This window comes from Salvelinus alpinus, chromosome 25, assembly GCF_045679555.1.
Source record: "Salvelinus alpinus chromosome 25, SLU_Salpinus.1, whole genome shotgun sequence".
Taxonomy (NCBI): Eukaryota; Metazoa; Chordata; class Actinopteri; order Salmoniformes; family Salmonidae; genus Salvelinus; species Salvelinus alpinus.
In genome coordinates, this window is record NC_092110.1 from 954,926 (window position 1) to 971,606 (window position 16,681).

Consider the following 16,681-nt stretch of genomic DNA (forward strand, 5'->3'; position numbering starts at 1 on the left):
CGATAATGGGGATCCTGTTTTCTGCTAATAATGCCCGCAGTTGGCCTTGAACTTCGGTGGCTTCAATGAGCGGGGGCAGTCATTCTCCCCTGGTATTTACGAAGGTCAACAATAACACGTTTGGAAAGTAATGTTTGTTCTGTGACTGATGATAGCCGAGTGTGGTGTAGTTGTCAAGGATGTTCACTGTCCTGTGACCTAATGTAGTTATCTGATGCAGGGAGACTAATGATAGAGGATCGTTTTATGGTGCTATTTCGGGCGAGTCTTGAAGTGCTTTCCCCTGTGAGAACCCTTCTGTCATAGACTTCGAATGAAGGACACTTGAGACAAAGCAAGGATTTCACCAACCACCACCAAAGTAAATTTCCAAACGTCAACTGTGACTTCCTTCCCCTGCAAATAAAGTTTTGTAAATTTGTTTTACCTCATTTCATACTTTGGCTTCCTATAAAAATTAAAAATAAACTAGATCTTTGAGGCACAAGTCCAGTTATATCTGTCCATGTGTATTGAATGAACACACAGCAATGCAGTATTTGAGTATTCTGTGCACTAATCATTTTGTATTTCACCACATGGTCGCCAAATATTTGTTCACCAGTTTTTTTATCATTTATCTTTCCTAAGATGTAATTCCTGACTTGTTTTATCGCTCATTCCATCTCAAGGGTAATTTCAGCACAGAATCTGATAGCACTTCCCATTTCTTATGAACACAAACCAAAGTTGCTTTCTCCCCAATGTATTTCATACATTCTCAATCCAACACTCATGCCACAAAAATGCATTTCTTTCTCAAAACAAAAAAACTAGTCCATTTCATTCCAACCGTCCCAAATCCTTCACACACACACAGAAAAAAAATGAAACTCAAAGGCTTAGTCCTAGTTGTTGAGGGACAAAAATAAAATAAGGACAAGGTCTTGGACCAATATCCATGTATAGTTTGTGTGGTACTTCTTTTTCACAGACTATGTTGGTGGTTAAAGGCAGAGGTCAAGGGGTCAGGCAGGCCAGGTCATCTGCCGACCTTGCCCAGGCGGTGGTCTGTCTTCGGGTCTGCGATTATGGCCTGGACGGCTACGATGGCCTCATTGATCCGGGTCTGCAGGTCTCGTAGCTCCTCGATGTGGAGCAGACGTAGGATCTGAGCCGCTTCGTTCAGGGTGGCGTCTGCAGAGAAAGGAGGCACACACCGTTAGAGGCCATGTTAGAGAGGAAGAGATTATGCTCAGTCGGTGATCAGCGATTGAGGCCACAGTAAAATTCATGAAGGACCACATGTATGAAGTAGGATGCATGTAATTGTGCTTTTGTTTCCCCCATGATATCTTCTACCAAAATAAGGGGGTTAATAAAGCCATATTGCATCTTTGTAGTGATCCATCAAAACACTTCCACACATCCTTCTCAAGAAGGCACAACCCCTGACATAGCCTGATATTATGTTGACATGACAGGCCACTTCAAACAAAGTGGTTCACGGGGAAATGACACACTAGTGGTTCCTCAATTAAAAGTTGAGATTATGCCGCAGGATTTAGAGGTAATTTGTGGTTTAGTACGTTACCCTGCGTCACTGCTTCCATTGCTCCAGACCACCGCAAGGGGGAGTTAGAGCACTGATTAGCTTTTGGGTCCCAAGGCCTAATGTGTCTCTACCTGACAATGAATGGGCGATTTAAACTGATAATTGTGCAAGAGTTCAAAATTGAATTTCAATTCACTGAATGAAGGTGATTGAATTTAGAACAATAGTGTAAGAATTGCTATTCCTCTGTCCTGCACACCTGAAAAAAATACACTTTTGTTTCTATTTGGTCAGAAGAAGCTGTAACTGCAATGTAGCATATTACTTACTAAAAAAAACTGTTGTTACACTAAGGTTTTCATTCAAAGAGAAACAAAAATGTTCAGTTATATTCCATGATATTCCTAAGAAATGTGTTGACTGAATATAAGCAAGTGATGTCTGCTAAATAATCAAGTTGATGGCGCAGTCATATAGCCTCGGCACCTACATAAAGCTGAGTGACTCACTCATTCATGGCTTTGGATCAAATTAAATAAGTACCAACATTCTTTCTGATAGTCTTTAATAAAGAAATGTTTTGGATATCTTGACCTGGACACTATGTATTATAGTCTCTAAAAGGAAAAATATTACCACAGTCTCTTGCGCATGTCATTTTCCAGATTTGCCCTAATGAAAAATACCCCATAGATATTAATTTAGAATCCTCCAATCCTCTAAATGTAACTATTGGCGAAGAGCCATATAGATTGCAAAATAGTTGGGAAGAGATTCGCGATGGGACATGGTTTATGAATTGACGCAACTTCCCGTGTCGCCCACACGCACATTAAACATTTGGATAATAAAGAATTTAAAGGCTGACATTGGTTGATTTGATGCATTCATTAATTAAAGTCGCTTTAGCTGACATGTTGCGGTTCATCTGATGAAGATGCACATGGGCCTATTTATATAATGAGTAAGAATTCGGAGTGCTGAAATTATTCTATATTAAAGCATTAGACCCATCACTAAAGGCATCAGTCATGCAAAAAGTTGACTTAAATCCGAACTGGTTTTGCAGGACGCAGATTCCAGATTGCCTTTGCCGATCGCTCATCAACCATCAGTGAGTCGATGGCTTGAATAGTCTCGCTGGAAATGGTAGATGCTGTGTTTTTGGTTGATTGCCAGGCGGCATTGGCAGAGAGTCAGGCGGAGAGCGACCTGTTTAAATTGTATGAGCAAAAAACATTCAATTTTATTTGGAATGGCAAGCCAGGCAAAATTAAAAGGGCCTATTGTCTCACCCCATGTTCAAGAATGGCCTTTTCTCCTTTTTTCAGATTACAACTGCTCACTTTCGGTTATTTGAAAACAATCTACAAAATATCGTTATTTTTTAAAACAAGGACTTCAAAATGAGATCGTGAACTCTGCAAACAACGTTTCCAGTCAGAATGAGAATGGTAAATGACTGTAATTAATCCATCCACCCATTATGGGACTTTAGTAGAACAATAGACTCTTGCCAAGAAGGAGGGTCGGGGGAGAATTGGATCATTACGGATTAAATATTTTCAGTTGATGCCAAACAAGTTCGATCGGGTTTAAGTCAGGATAACTACATGTATATTTTTAGATATACTGTAGGCTTACCATAGGTGGTTAGGTCTTTTATTTAACCTTTATTTTACTACATAAAGGTCTACTTACTCTTAAATGTCTTGCAATGGCCTAGTCAAAGCCCAGACCCTCAATCCAATTGAGAATCTGTCGTATGACTTAAAGATTGCTGTACACCAGCGGAAGCCATCCAACTTGAAGAAGCTGGAGCAGTTTTGCCTTGAAGAATGGGCAAAAATCCCAGTGGCTAGATGTGCCAAGCTTATAGAGACATACCCCAAGAGACTTGCAGCTGTAATTGCTGTAAAAGGTGGCTCTACAAAGTATTGACTTTGGGGGGGAGAATAGCTATGCACGCTCAAGTTAAGTTTTTTTGTCTTATTTCTTGTTTGTTTCACAATAAAAATTATTTTTGCATTTTGAAAGTGGTAGGCATGTTCTCTAAATAAAATGATACAAACCCCTCCCCCAAAAATATATTCTAATTCCAGGTTGTAAGACAACAAAATAGGTAAAATGCCAAGGGGGTGAATATTTTCGCAAGCCACTGTAAATAAAGGTTCAATAAAATAAAAAGAATTGCTTTAGCCGACATGTTGTGGTTCATCTAATGAAGGATTAACTCTATCTATAAGCTCAGGACGAGAGTAAAACATGCAATAAGATAAACTGCAAGAAAGGGAACACATATGTAACCGTAGAAAACGATTGCAGGTCGGAGGGCCATCTAACAAGTGCAAATCGGAGGGCCATCAGGCGAAACAGACCAATGAAGCACGGTTAAACAGCGGGAGTATCTATGACTGAGGACTGGGTAGGCCCTCCGCTTCTCCCTTCCCTCAGCGCAGGGTTCTGTGCCGGGAGGGTTGCTTCATCTCTCGCCCAAGTTCGGATCCCCGCATCTCATGTCGCCTGGGTTGCACCCGACCGGCTCCATCCCCCCTTTAGGCACGGCCGCATGGCGCACCCCCAATATCAAGGTGCACATGGGCCTATTTATATAATGAATATGAATCGGAGGGCAGAAATGATTGAATGTTAAAGCATTAGACCTCTCACTAAAGGCGTCATACAAAAGTTATACTTAAATCCGAACTGGTTGGAGATAGAGTACATGGCCATGAAGGCTAGATCATTTTTCAAGCTGTTCAAACATTCATAGATGACCAGCAGGGCCAAATAATATAAACAGTGCTTATAGAGGGTGCAACCGGTCAGCACCTTAGGAGTAAAATGTCAGTTGGCTTTTTATAGCCGAGCATTCAGAGGTCAAGACAGCGTGTGAATGAGTGAGAGAGAAAAAGAGGATCGAAACACTCAACTATTTCAGCACCATTTCGTGCTGCTCTGCAACAAGCTTGGTCTTGATAAATCCATTTTATTTTTTATTTTCACTGAATCTCTGTTTTGGTATTGGTTAGACTACAATGAGGGTGTGGAAATGTTAGGATTACTTTGCTCTTAGTACTGTAGCCTACTCCTGACCAATCATGTTGTACAGCGCCATATTTTCCCAACGTTGAATTTTTGGATTTTCTTGGAATAGAAACACCATAATATTAAGCACAATGTTCTTACAAAAAAAGGTTTTAAATTCTCTAGTACAGCCAATATTACAGACTGTCAAATGCTTCTCAAAGATGCCCCCTAGTGGTCAAACAATCACTAACTAGCATTAATGCAACAATGGCTGACACTTAAATAACGTGCCACAGAATTCTGCGGCAGCCCGCAAGGTGTGCTGCAACTTCTACATGAAGAACCACTGTAGTCTCCACAATGACACGTTCCATGCCTTGTTTCCTTTGTGCAGATGTGTCTCCAACTGATCTGGAACAGATCTTGACACAATGTGATGGCCATACCCACCCAAGCAATCCTACAGAGTATTACATCAACAGTACAGTCAAGATAAATGCCATGTCTATCATATCAATTGGACAGAATGTTGAGAGACAATTTAGATGATTATAATCGCCTTGGGTACAAGAAGATGGGAGAATTACGTGTTTCAAAATGTAATTTAGTCAAAGTCCATTTATGAGAAAATTAAGGATGACATGGCACATTGTTTAAAAATTAGTTTGTGTGTATTACTCACCTCCGGTATCAAAGCCGAGGATGTGCTTGTCCAAGGCCACAGGGAGACCCTTGAGACAAGGCAAAAACAGGAATAAATACTGTATGTTCGGACCGCTTAAAATACCATAGCCACATAGACGACTCCCAGACCACTGCACACAGGCCTTACCTATCATGAATAGGTATGAATCAATAGGTATGAATCAAGCATCTCAGAGTAGGAGTGCTGATCTAGGATCAGGTCCACGTTCGATCCTATTCATTGTGATTAAAAAAGCAAAACTGATCCTGAATTAGTAGTCAGATGCTTGATACATACGGGCCCTGAGCAGTAACGTGTGCTGAGAGTTCCCATGTATGATCATGTCAGATTGAAAGAATAGAAATATGCCAGACTTGGGATCAATTTACATTTGTTTTCTTTCAAATACACTCTGCGCTTAATTGAGCTTTCCCAGTGCAAAACCTGTCCATCTGGCACACCAGGCAGGCTCAATTCAACGTAAATGAAAACAAATACTGTTTGGACCCAGGTCTGAAATATTGTGGGTACTCTTTCGGATCACATTTCAAAACAACGCATTTTGATGAAGCCTAAACGTGTAGGTGGATCTCCATCAGTCAAAGACTCAATCTTCAAAAGTGAATCACCTCTTTAGACTGGCTGGCCTTGGCTATGGCTTCTGGGGTCAGCCTCTCTTGGATAAGGATCCTTATAGCCTGTTAGACAAGGGAAATGACCACACCATTGTTATCAAATCTGAAATCAGCACAGGTTCGTCATTTATAACCTGTTCATAAGAAAAGAGTAAGACCCTTTTCAAAGTAAAGTGCCGATCTGAACTGTACTGGCTCAGATATTTTGGGTGAGTAACCAGGCCCTCGCACTACAGCTAGGCTTGGCTCAGTAGTGTGAAAAGGATATTAGTACGTCTGATATGGGGCTCGGTTGCCGCTGGTTCTCACCTTCAGCATGACCAGGTAGTCGTCGTGACGCTGGATCTTCAGCAGGCTAGCCAGGCCTAAGACGCCAGCCTTAAAGTCTGGGTTGCTGCCTTGAGGAGCACACACACTTATTGTCAACACAACATGGAGGCTGTTGACGCAGTTACATTCATGAAGTCAGCTGGAGTCACAACTGTCCCCGTTGGTGCGATTCTGTGTGTGTGCGTGGTGTGTAATATATATATATAAATTACACACACATGTCAAAAGTTTGTACACACATACTCATTCAAGGGTTTTATTTATTTTAACTATTTTCTACATTGTAGACATCAAACCTTATTTCATAGTTATGTCGGGTCATTGTCCTGTTGAAAAACAAAATGATAGTCCCACTAAGTGCAAACCAGATGGGATGGCATATCGCTGCAGAATTCTGTGGTAGGTTAAGTGAGCCTTGAATTCTAAATAAATCACTGACAGTGTCACCAGCAAAACACCTATGGTTGCAAAGGGTCCGAAACTTTCCTGTAAACTTCCGAAAATTTTCCATGGGAAGTTAAGCCCGGGAATTTGGGGAATTTTGATTAAATTCATAAAAAAAAGCTTATAACAGTGAACCTTTTTTTGTGAGATACACATAATTCTAGGTCATGGCAGCATCATGTTGTGGGGGTGCTTTGCTGCAGGAGGGACTGGTGCACTTCACAAAATAGATGGCATCATTTGCAAGGAAAAATGTGTGGATATATTGAAGCAACATTTCAAGACATCAGTCAGGAAGTTGGGTCTTCCAAATGGACAATGACCCCAAGCATACTTCCAAAGTTGTGGCAAAATGGCTTAAGGACAACAAAGTCAAGGTATTGGAGTGACCATCACAAAGCCCTGACCTCAATCCTATAGAACATTTGTGGGCAGAACTGAAAAAGCGTGTGCAAGCAAGGAGGCCTACAAACTTGACTCAGTTACACCAGCTCTGTCAGGAGGAATGGGCCAGAATTCACCCAACTTATTGTGGGAAGCTTGTGGAAGGCTACCCAAAACGTTTGACCCAAGTTAAACAATTTAAAGGCAATGCTACCAAATACTAATTGAGTGTATGTAAACTTCTGACCCACTGGGAATGTGTTGAAAGAAATAAAAGCTGAAATAAATCACTCTCTACACTATTATTCTGACATTTCACATTCTTAAAATAAAGTGGTGATCCAAACTGACCTAAAACATGGAATTTTTACTAGGATTAAATGTCAGGAATTGTGAAAAACTGAGTTTAAATGTATTTGGCTAAGGTGTATGTAAATTTCTAACTCTAACTGTACATGCTTTCTGGTAAGTTTGGTTACAATGTGTGGGGTAAATGTATTTTATATGACATACATTATTTTTTGTTAACTAGTAAATAGTAGCCTTCAGCAAAGTGTGTTTAAATCAGTTCTAACTAGTTAATAATTTCTGCTAGTTAATTTTTTCTACCATGTGGGTTTTTAGCTTGCTTAAGCCTGCTAACTGAGGAGTGTTAATTCACCAGTTTCATTTTAAAACATTTATCTTACAAAGGAGTTGTTTAATCTAACTGCTTAACTATTCATCTGTACATGGACTTTCATTTGTTTCTTTCTCATTTTTCCCTAATCTTTACAGGAAAATGCCACAGGCACTATCTGTAGAAGGAAAAGCTGTGTACATTTGCAAATACTGTGTCCAAATCATCATGTGTCAAGAATGCAACAAAGATGCAGAATCATCTGGCCAAGTGCATAAAGTTCCCTCAGCGCTCACAACAAGCAACCTCTGACAAAAGTCCCTCTACTTCTATTTGAGGTGAAAATTATGAATCAGACACCTTATCGATAGCAACAGCTCATGTCCTCCTGGAATCAGAAGTTTTTTTTGACTCAATGGAGGGACGAAATCAGAGAAATGCTGATGAATGTCTTGCTCGAGCTGTGTATGCAACTGGTTCACCTCTGATGCTCACAGGCAATGTGTATTGGAAGAGATTTCTGAATGTTCTTCGCCCAGCTTACACCTCTCCTACCAGACATGCTTTATCTACTCATTTGCTGGATGCAGAGTTCAACAGAGTTCAAGTGAAGGTCAAGCAAATCATAGAGAAAGCAGACTGTATTGCAATCATCTCTGATGGGTGGTCGAATGTTCGTGGGCAAGGAATAATTAACTACATCATCTCCACCCTTCAACCAGTATTCTACAAGAGCACAGACACAAGGGACAACAGACACACCGGTCTCTACATTGCCTTCAGCTCATCTGCAGTCATCAATAACCTTGGACCACAGAAGGTATTTGCACTGGTGACCGACAATGCTGCGAACATGAAAGCTGCTTGGTCTAAAGTGGAGGAGTCCTACCCTCACATCACACCCATTGGCTGTGCTGCGCATGCATTGAATCTGCTCCTCAAGGACATCATGGCACTGAAAACAATGGATACACTCTACAAGAGAGCCAAGGAAACGGTTAGATATGTGAAGGGTCATCAAGTTATAGCAGCAATCTATTTCACCAAGCTAAGTGAGAAGAAGCTTGAAGCTGCCCAGCAACACCCGTTGGGGTGGTGTTGTCATCATGTTTGACAGTCTCCTGGAGGGGAAGGAGTCTCTCCAAGAAATGGCCATATCACAGTATGCCGATGTGGACAGCCCCATCAAGAGGATCCTCCTGGATGATGTATTTTGGGAGAGTGGTAAACAGTCTGAAACCTATAGCAGTAGCCATTGCACGGATTGAGGGAGACAATGCCATCCTGTCTGATGTTTAGACTCTGCTTGAGGATGTAAGAGAATAAATCCGTACTGCCCTGCCCACTTCACTGTTGCTCCAAGCAGAGGAAACCGCAGTTCTGAAAAGCACCAAAAAGCGTTTAGACTTCTGCCTGAAGCCCATAGACGCCGCAGCATACATGTTGGACCCCAAGTATGCTGGCAAGAGCATCCTGTCTGGTGCAGAGATCAACAAGGCCTATGGTGTTATCACTACCGTGTCTTGCCACCTTGGCCTGGATGAGGGCAAGGTTCCTGGCAGTCTGGCGAAGTACACTTCCAAGCAAGGGCTTTGAGATGGAGATGCAATATGGCAGTCATGCCAACATATCTCATCTGCCACCTGGTGGAAGAGACTTTGTGGATCTGAGGCTATTTTCCCAATTACCTCCATCATCCTCCAAATCCCACCAACATCAGCCACCTCAGAGAGCAACTGGTACTTGTTTGGGAACACCCACACCAAAGCATGCAACAGGCTGACCAATACAAGGGTTGAAAAATTGGTGGCCATCCAGGCAAATTTGAGGCTTTTTGAGCCTGACAACGCGCCATCCTCAACAAGGTTGGAAAGTGAGAGTGAAGATGAGGCCTCAGAGTATGATGTTCAGGAGGTGGACATTGAGAAGGTCCAGGGAGAAGACATGGAAGCCTGAGAGGAAAACAACAATAGCTTTAGTTTCTAGACTATCATTTTATAGATGTATGTTGAAAACGTTTTTGGGAGATGCGATGGATCATTGGGGATCATTCAATATTCCCTTTTGTTGTTCTGTGAAATCATCCCATGTGAAGTCAACTCATTTAATTAAAGTTCAATTCATAACTAAATTGTTTTTTAAAATTTATATTGGAAGGATTTAATCATTTGCAATTATGTCTACTTATTATAAGGTAAAAAAAGGTTTCTGTTTCTGTCTCCATATGATATGGTAAATATTTCCAATGCAAAAAAAATCTACATTTAAATGGGATTAATATTAATTTGCATATATTTCTGTTAATTCCCACGGAAAGTTTCCACCTCTGAATATTCCCCACACATGCGAAGATCATCCGTTCACCTACTCTACGTCTCACAAAGGCCAGATTTCCACCAGTCTAATGACCATCGCTCGTGTTTCTTGGCCCAAGCAAATCTTCTTACTATTGGTGTCCTTTAGTAGTGGTTCATTTTTTAGCAATTCGACCATGAAGGCCTGATTCACACAGTCTCCTCTGAACAGTTGATGTTGAGATGCGTCTGTTGCTTGAACTCTGAGAATAATTTATTTGGGAAGCAATCTGAAGTGCAGTTAACTCTAATTAACTTAGAGTTAACTGCACAGCAGCAGAGGTAACTCTGGGTCTTCCTTTCCTGTGGCGGTCCTCATGAGAGCCAGTTTACAAAAATTTTCAGATTGACTGACCTTCATGTCTGAAAGTAATGATGGACTGTCATTTCCATTTGCTTATTTGAGCTGTTCAAGCCATAATATGGACTTGGTATTTTACAAAATATGGCTATCTTCTGTATACCACCCCTACAACTGATTGGCTCAAACGCATTAAGGAAAGAAATTCCACAAATATACTTTTAACAAGGCACACCTGTTAATTGAAATGCATTCCAGGTGAAAACCCCATGAAGCTGGTTGAGAGAATGCCAAGAGTGTGCAAAGCTGTCATCAAGGCAAAGGGTGGCTACTTTGAACACTCAAATATAACATTTTGATTTGTGTAACACTTTTGGTTACTACATGATTCCATATGTGTTATTTCATAGTTTTGATGTCTTCACTTTTATTCTACAATGTAGAAAATATAAAAAATAAAGAAACTCTTGAACGAGTAGGTGTGTCCAAACTTTTAACTGGTACCACACACACACACACATACACACACAACTGTTCAAACGTTTGGGGTCACTTAGAAATGTCCTTGTTTCTGAAAGAAAATCACATTTTTTTGTACATTAAAATAACATAAAATGTATCAGAAACACAGTGTAGTGTAGACATTGTTAATGTTGTAAATGACTATTGTACAACATTAACAATGTAATGGAATATCTACATAGGCCCATTATCAGTAACCATCACTCCTGTGTTCCAATTTTATTTAAAACATTTTATTTTACCTTTATTTAACTAGGCAAGTCAGTTAAGAACTTATTTTCAATGACGGCCTAGGAACAGTGGGTTAACTGCCTGTTCAGGGGCAGAACGACAGATTTGTACCTTGTCAGCTCAATGGCACGTTGTTTTAGCTAATCCAAGTTTATAATTTTAAAAGGCTAATTGATCATTAGAAAACCCTTTTGCAATGTTAGCACAGTTGAAAACTGTTGTTCTGATTAAAGAAGCAATACAACTGCATTCTACAGACGAGTATCTGGAGCATCAGCATTTGTGGGTTCGATTACAGGCTCAAAATGGCCAGAAACAAGTCATTTTCTTCTGAAACTCATCAGTCTATTCTTGTTCTGAGAAACGAAGGCTATTCCATGCAAGAAATTGCCAAGAAACTGAAGATCTCGTACAACGCTGTGTACTACTGCCTTCACAGAACAGCACCAACTGGCTCTAACCAGAATAGAAAGAGGAGTGGGAGGCCCTGATGCACAACTGAGCAAGAGGACAAGTACATTAGAGTGTCTAATAAGTCTGGTGGTCTGGCCCAGACATGGTTGAGCTAACCCACTTTAGTACTACGTTGTTCACTGGTTTCTATAATCAAACGATTCTATCACAGAACATCAGGGACAGAGAAAGGAGTAAAGAGGATGAGAAAGGAGTAGAGAGGTAAGGGGAGAGAGGGGGATAGACATTTAGAGGAAGGAGTGGTTATGCTCACTGTCCAGATGGATGAGGGGATCCGAGGGTTTCTCCGCCTCTGTGGCTGTGGCTGGCGGGCAATTCTTGTACTTCTCAACTGGGGAGCCAGTAGGGCACACAACATCCAGACAGTGACCACTTAGTCCATGCCCCCCACTAACTACATACTACTATCATCAAACTGTTTTTACAACAAAGACTTGCTTTAGTAGTGTATAAGCTCATATATTTGACATTCCTGAACAATGACAATACAGTGTATGGCAAGAGAGGGTGGAACCACAACTAGATTATCCCAATTGGTAGAGCCGCCCAAGATGCCACTGTTAAGACAATGCTGCCATCTAGTGGCTAAAGGACGCATGATCACCACAACAATACTATACAGTACAGCCCTCAAACTCATACAGTACAGCCCTCAAACTCAACTCAGGACCTCGAAGCCAGTTCCACTGCTTTAAAAAAAAAAAAAAAAAAAAAAATGTTGGGACTGATTTAGACCATACACACCAGGTGGGTGCAATTAATTATCTGGTATAACAGAAAACTAGCAGGCTCTGGACCTCATTGGGTAAGAGTTGAATACCCCTGCTACACGGTATATCCAAGTAAAGGTTGGTTGAAAATGTACTGTACTGTCATCTTCAATGGACTACAATAGTTAAAGTAGTAATATGCCACAACAAGTAGCCCAAGTACAAACAATGGGCACTGAATCATATGGCAAATATTTTTTCAATAAAGCAAAAGAGAAAATACTGTACCATTGTCGCCATATTCCAATCGAACGGCTAGACCCAGCAACCAGTCCACTGACTCCTGTCTCTCTTCGACAGTGAATGGGCAATTCACATCTCGAAGATACTGCGTAGGAAACAGAGTCAGGCTCATGTTCCGTAGGGAGAAAACTCGCCCCAGTGTGCCCTCCTGAATAGGTGTACCGTGTATACGAGGTGCCTGAGATCATAGCTGTGATACACTCTTCTTCAGTGGTTCACATCCATCGGAATGTTGTTGTTACTAGCTGTCCCCTGGTAGCTCTTTCTTTCAGAGCACTTGGGGCCAGGGGTGTATTCATCAGCGCACTCCGTAGAAAAATGTTTTGCACTGGAAAAACTAAAAACAATCTCGTCCCATCCTCCCCTTGCCTCTCTCTCAAAAATGTCAGTTGGAAGCGAGGATTCGAGGGCACTTCCCGGTCAGGGAACAGGGATGGTAACTTCACAACCCCAATGGAGGTTCTTCAATGAAGAAGAGTGTATCACAGCTATGGAGACCAGTGATGAGGGTGGTAAATCAGCTTACTATGAGCATTTAAGAATTTTTAGGCCTACTGACTGATCTTGGGGCACGTTGAACAGGACACAGCATTTTGGACTGTTCAGATAGATGTAGGCTAACGTAGAACAAACATACCTCTCCAACATTTAGAACAACTAATTATGTCAGTTCTATTCATGGCATTTCGATCTGCAGCATTCGACAACTGAACTGGCTTGATTGTTTTGCTCATGATGTAAACAGTTAGGGAAGGGGTTGAGAGAACACATTGATAATTGATATGGTAATAAAGTGGGAAAAGAGCCCCACCATGGTTCAGTAAGGAGAAAATGTTATAACACATGGAGATACTACATAAACTTCTCCAATAAGGACACAGATACATTGCAAAACGTAATGCTACAGTGCAAACTACTGAACACAATCCATGTCGTGTTACTTGGATGTAATATGAACACAACACTTTTTCTGACCCAAGGGTTGATTCCAGTATAGTAACTGTAACTAGCCTTGCTGCTCACCTGCTCAAAGGACTTGTGCCATCCCGAGGTGGGGATATTCCTCAGGTTGCCCCGGTCTTCAATTTTGTAGTGTCTGATTTTCTGGTCCTCCAGCCACACAATGAAATTCCTGAACTCTGTCTCATCTGTGCAAAACAGAATATTAGTTAAGTCAGTGGCTGGATTCTAAGTCAGCTAGATTCACTCTGCAAAGCTAACTGACCTGCACAAATGTGCCAGTGGTAGTAGATTTTCCTTTAACATGAAATTATAGTTTGTATATACAACCGGCTGAAATTCACATACGACTAGTCACAATACAAAGAAACAAGGCATAGATACTGTATCAATTTCAGATGCCACCCCTAACCTAGTTACGTTCTCGGCCTCCACTGCCTGTTTGGCACTGTTAGTAAGCTCCCAAAAAGCTAGTTAATTAGCTAACGTTACCTGAGCTAATGCACAAAAGTACAAAACCTGACTACCTAACACGAATCACATGTTAATAATTTTTAATGACATAAACCCAGCCAATATAAACAAAGCCGACATACATATTACAGGCGTGGCTGTATTGAAATGTTTTAGACAGAGTAAGCGCTTGTTAGTTAAAAGGTAACATTAGATGCTAACTAACATATTTGAGCATGGCCATGGCTAGCTCTGAAAATGAACGTCATTCATTAGCAGATAGCTCGTTTATCGTGGTTTTGTAGCTACCTTTACAGTCAAACCCAGAGGGGTTATGGTAATCCAAAGCTGTCAGTTTTCTTCGAAACATGTTGACAAGTTGTTCTAGCTAGCTTTATAATTAACGTTAGAGAAACTTTTAGCCCGAAAGCGAGACACTTCTTCTACTGTGGCTTAACCTGCAGACGTCTTCTTCTGTGGGTTTTAACGGCGGTTGGCATCAAGTGTTTGTGGTGCATTACCGCCACCAACTGTACAGGGGTAAAACAATAAAGATAAGGCGGTGGGGTTGCTTAATCCACACAAACTAAAACATATTTCATACGCACACGGGCTCCCGGGAATGAGATGGTGGTACTACTTGTGCCAGTAGCTCAAGTAAATCCTTTGCCATAAAATGGAACCGCTCTGCTGCATCCTGGCCCGGGTACATGGCCCAGGTATCCTGGAAGGATATTGACCTCATTCCGTCAGTAGAGGATGCCTGGTTATTCTTTAAAAGTGCTTTCCTCACCATCTTAAATAAGCATGCCCCATTGTTAGGATTTATGTTTAAGCATAATAGCCTGTTAGCATATTGGTTGAAGAGGAATATTGTTTTGTTACACACATACACAAACTATACAGAGGGGTGTGGGTGTGTAGGTGAAAGGACTGACCAACACAGGCCATAAAAGTTGTGGACAATCTGGAGAGGGGAAGGGTACAGCTCTCTAGACCAACGAGGAGGTTAGAATACTGGACAATGCCATATTAGGAACTGTTTTAGTGTAGAATCGACAGACCCAAGACGGAGCTAATCTACCCAGCAACCAGAGGTGGACAAAGGAACGCGCCAAGGGACCAGCAAAGGGGGGGCAGAGTCTAAACCAAGCCCAGCCTCTACTGTGATAGGCTAACAGACGCGTTGAAACGACGTCATCACGGTATAAGAACAGCTGTTTACGTACTTCTTGCCAGTTCTCTGTTCATCCTGCGCGGTGAAACAGCGAACCCGTATATACGAAAATTGCATTTGCCATTCATTGTTTGCGGTAATTAAACATAATTAAAGAAAGTTAGCAGACCTTGCATTTTATTTATCCTGACACCGGATGTGTTACACGCAGCGTTCACACCATTCAAAAAAATTTAGAACCAGGAACAGATATAGCCCTTGGTTCACTCCAGACCAGACTGCCCTTGACCAGCACAAAAACATCCTGTGGCACACTGCATTGGCATTGAATAGACCCCGTGATATGCAATTTTTCAGAGAAGTTAGGAACCAATATACAAAGGCAGTTAGGAAAGCAAAGGCTAGCGTTTTCAAACAGAAATTTGCATCCTGTAGCACAAACTCCAAAAGGTTTTGGGACACTGTAAAGTCCATGGACAATAAGAGCACCTCCTCCCAGCTGCCCATTGCACTGAGGCTAGGAAACACTGCCACCACTGATAAATCCCAGATAATTGAGAATTTCAATAAACATTTTTCTACGGCTGGCCATGCTTTCCATCTGGCTACCCCTACCATAGTCAACAGCCCTGCACCCCCCACAGCAACTTGCCCAATCCTCCCTCATTTCTCCTTCACCCAAATCCAGATAGCTGATGTTCTGAAAGAGCTGCAAAATCTGGACCCCTACAAATCAGCCGGGCTAGACAATCTGGTACCTCTCTTTCTAAAATTATCCGCCGGAATTGTTGAAACCCCTATTACTAGCCTATTCAACCCCAAAGATTGGAAAGCTGCCGCAGTCTTCCCCCTCTTCAAAGGGGGAGACACTCTAGACCCAAACAGCTACAGACCTATATCTATCCTACCCTGCCTTTCTAAGGTCTTCGAAAGCCAAGTTAACAAACAGATCACCGACCATTTCGAAATCCACCGTACCTTCTCCGCTATGCAATCTGGTTTCAGAGCTGGTCATGGGTGCACCTCAGCCACGCTCAAGGTCCTAAACGATATCATAACCGCCATCGATAAGAGACAATACTGTGCAGCTGTATTCATCGACCAACTACTGGTGAACCAGGCGAGGCAGTCAAAACAACGGCGCCGCAGAAGGGGCAGACAGGGCGGTCTTCTGGTCAGGCTCCGTAGACAGGCACATCGCCCACCACTCCCGAGTATACTACTTGCCAATGTCCAGTCTCTTGAAAACAAGGTAGACAAATTCCGAGCAAGGGTTGCCTTCCAGAGAGACATCAGAGATAGCAACATTCTCTGCTTCACGGAAACATGCCTCACTCGGGATACGTCATCAGAGTCGGTACAGCCACCTGGTTTCTTCACGCATCGCGCCGACAGAAACAAACATCTCTCTGGTAAGAAGAAGGGCCTTATAATTAACGAGTCGTGGTATGATCATAACAACATACAGGAACTCAAGACCTTTTGTTCACCTGACATAGAATTCCTTACAATCAAATGCCGACCGCATTATCTAC

General features: G+C 41.8%; 1 protein-coding gene across 2 annotated transcripts; it reads right to left on the bottom strand.

The window, feature by feature from the left end:
- Positions 1-488: 488 nt before the first annotated feature.
- LOC139553148 (RNA transcription, translation and transport factor protein-like) lies at positions 489-14,745 on the bottom strand. Of its 2 annotated transcripts, none has more exons than XM_071365117.1 (8): positions 14,279-14,745; positions 13,580-13,704; positions 12,542-12,641; positions 11,797-11,874; positions 6,194-6,282; positions 5,879-5,947; positions 5,247-5,295; positions 489-1,176 (listed from the first exon to the last, which is right to left on the bottom strand). In XM_071365117.1, the coding sequence occupies exons 1-8, from the start codon at positions 14,337-14,339 to the stop codon at positions 1,022-1,024; spliced, it is 726 nt and encodes a 241-aa protein (XP_071221218.1). In that variant the 5' UTR covers positions 14,340-14,745; the 3' UTR covers positions 489-1,021. The 2 variants fall into 2 exon arrangements, with proteins under 2 accessions (XP_071221218.1, XP_071221217.1); XM_071365116.1 differs by having other exon boundaries at positions 591-1,176; positions 11,797-11,882; positions 12,541-12,641; positions 14,279-14,460.
- Between the last annotated feature and the right edge of the window lie 1,936 nt (positions 14,746-16,681).